The sequence below is a fragment of the Malurus melanocephalus genome, unplaced genomic scaffold, assembly GCF_030028575.1.
Source record: "Malurus melanocephalus ecotype Western Australia unplaced genomic scaffold, MMel_1.1 scaffold_1804, whole genome shotgun sequence".
NCBI classification, from domain to species: domain Eukaryota; kingdom Metazoa; phylum Chordata; class Aves; order Passeriformes; family Maluridae; genus Malurus; species Malurus melanocephalus.
The window spans coordinates 2,413-5,013 of NW_026625036.1; the positions used below are offsets into that span (position 1 = coordinate 2,413).

A 2,601-nucleotide genomic window follows, 5' to 3' on the forward strand; every position below is an offset into this window, starting at 1 on the left:
AATTTCCCCATTTTTGGGGATTTCCAAGGTGGGAATTCCGGGGGTCCCGCCCCCTTTTTCCCATTTTTTAGGGATTTTCGGGTTTTTTCTTCACCGAAATTCGTTTTTTCCGCGCCGCCAACATTTCGTAGAAGGGATCCACGCTCACCGCCGCCCTAAGGAAAATTTTGGGAATTTTTGGGAATTTTTTGGGAATTTTTTAGGAATTTTGGGGACCCCAAACCCTTCAGGGAACCCTAAAAAAAAATCCCCAAAAAATCCCCCCCAGGAAGCCCCAAATCCACGGAAAACGGACCCAAAATCAGCCCTGGGGGGGATTTTTGGGGGTTCCGGGGTTTTTTTGGGAATTTTGAGGGAATTTTGGGAATTTTTGGGATGGATTTGAACCCAAAATGCCCCAAAAATTCCATTTTTTTCCCTTTTAACCCCATTTAAAAGCCCCAAACGGCCCCAAACCCCCCCAATATTTTTTTATATAAATTTTTGTTTTTTTTTTTTAATTTTTGGGATAATTTCGGGCATTTTTGGGTCTCTCACTGGATGGATTTGATCCCAAAACTGCCTAAAAATCCCATTTTTTTCCCTTTTAATCCCATTTTTTTCCCTTTTCTCCCCATTTAAGAGCCCCAAAGCCCCCCAATTTTTTTTTATATAAATTTTTAATTTATTTTTTTTAATTTTTGAGTTAATTTTGGGATAATTTTGACTCTCTCACTGTATGGATTTGATCCCAAAACCCCCTAAAAATCCCATTTTTTTCCCCTTTTAACCCCATTTTACCCCCCCAATACCCATATTTTTAAATTTTAATCTTTTTTTTAATTTTTTTTAATTTTGGGATAATTTTGGGGTAATTTTGAGTCTCTCACTGTATGGATTTGATCCTAAAAATCCCATTTAAACCCCTAAAAATCCCATTTTTTCCCCTTTTCTCCCCATTTAAAAGCCCCAAATGGCCCCAAACCCCCCCATTTTTTTTTTCTATAAATTTTTAATATTTTTTTTAATTTTTGGGATAATTTTGGGATCATTTTTGTGTCTCACTGTATGGATTTGATCCCAAAATGCCCTGAAAATTCATTTTTTTCAGCTTTTAACCCCATTTAAAAGCCCCAAACCCCCTCCCAATTTTTTTCCATGATTTTTTTTTAATTTTTAGATAATTTTGGATTAAATTTTATAAATTTTTTGATCTCTCACTGTATGGATTTGATCCTGAAAATCCCATTTTTTTCCCTTTTCTCTCCATTTAACAGCCCCAAACTCCCATTTAACCACCCCTGATATTTTTTTTTAATTTTAGGATAATTTTGGATAATTTTGGATTAATTTTTATAAATTTTTGGAATCTCTCACTGTATGGATTTGATCCACTCGTCCTTCTGCTCCCGCGTGGGCGCCGAGATCCGATAAACGACGTGGTTCCCCTCGACCACGCGGCCGTCGGCCTCCGTCTTACACGCCTTGATCAGCTGCCCCTTGCTGTTGGGGATGTACAGCTCGAAACAGTGCTAAAAAAATGGGAAAAAATGGGAAAAACCAGTATAAACCAGTATGGAAAAAATCCGGAAAAAATCGGGCGAAAAATGACTGAAATAGAGAGAAAAAACGGGAAAAAAGCGGAATTTTGGGGCTTTTTTGATGGAAATTTGGAGCTGGAGATGATTTAGGAGGGGGAAAACCCAGTACAAACCAGTACAAACCAGTAAAAACCAGTTTGGAAAAAATCCAGAAAAAATCGGGTGAAAAATGACCGAAATAGAGAGAAAAAACGGGAAAAAAGAGAAATTTTAGGGCTTTTTTGGTGGGAATTTGGAGCTGGAGATGGTTTGGGGAAGAGGAGAAACCAGTACAAACCATTAAAAACCAGTAAAAACCAGTTCAGACCAGTACGAACCAGTTTGGCCCATTTTGGGGGTCCTGGGGAGGGGAAATTTTGGAAATTTTGGGGATTTTTGGGGATTTTTGGGGGTTCCCCTCCACCACGCGGCCGTCGGCCTCCGTCTTACACGCCTTGGTCAGCTGCCCCTTGCTGTTGGGGATGTACAGCTCGAAACAGTGCTGGGAAAATAGGAAAAAATGGGAAAAACCAGTAAAAAATGGGAAAAACCAGTTCAGAAAAAATCCGGAAAAAATCGGGTGAAAAATGACTGAAATAGAGAGAAAAAACGGGGAAAAAGGGGAATTTTGGGGCTTTTTTGGTGTAAATTTGGGGATTAAAATTGTTTAGGGAAGAGGAGAAACCAGTAGAAACCAGTAAAAACCAGTATGGACCAGTAAAAACCAGTATGAACCAGTTTGGAGCAGTTTGGGAAAAATTGGGAAAAAATCGGAAAAAATTGGGTAAAAAACGACTGAAATAGAGAAAAAAAAGGGGAAAAAAAGTGGAATTTTGGGGCTTTTTCGATGGAAATTTGGAGCTGGGAATTGTTTAGGGAAGAGGAGAAACCAGTTCAAACCAGTAGAAACCAGTTCAGACCAGTATGAACCAGTTTGGCTCAGTTTGGGGGTCCTGGGAAGGGGAAATTTTGGAAATTTTGGGGATTTTTGGGGATTTTTGGGGGTTCCCCTCCACCACGCGGCCGTCGGCCTCCGTCTTAC

At 39.6% G+C, this 2,601-nt stretch overlaps 1 protein-coding gene across 1 annotated transcript in view; it reads right to left on the bottom strand.

The window, feature by feature from the left end:
* Positions 1-6: 6 nt before the first annotated feature.
* LOC130587361 (cytohesin-2-like) overlaps positions 7-2,601 on the bottom strand; it is a 13,863-nt gene continuing 11,268 nt past the window's right edge. Inside the window, exons 5-7 of the mRNA XM_057388336.1 lie at positions 1,888-2,061; positions 1,357-1,511; positions 7-155 (exon numbers count right to left, since the gene is read on the bottom strand). Coding sequence (XP_057244319.1) covers positions 68-155; positions 1,357-1,511; positions 1,888-2,061 — 417 coding nt within the window. The 3' untranslated portion in view covers positions 7-67. The remainder of the gene's footprint in view (positions 156-1,356; positions 1,512-1,887; positions 2,062-2,601) is intronic.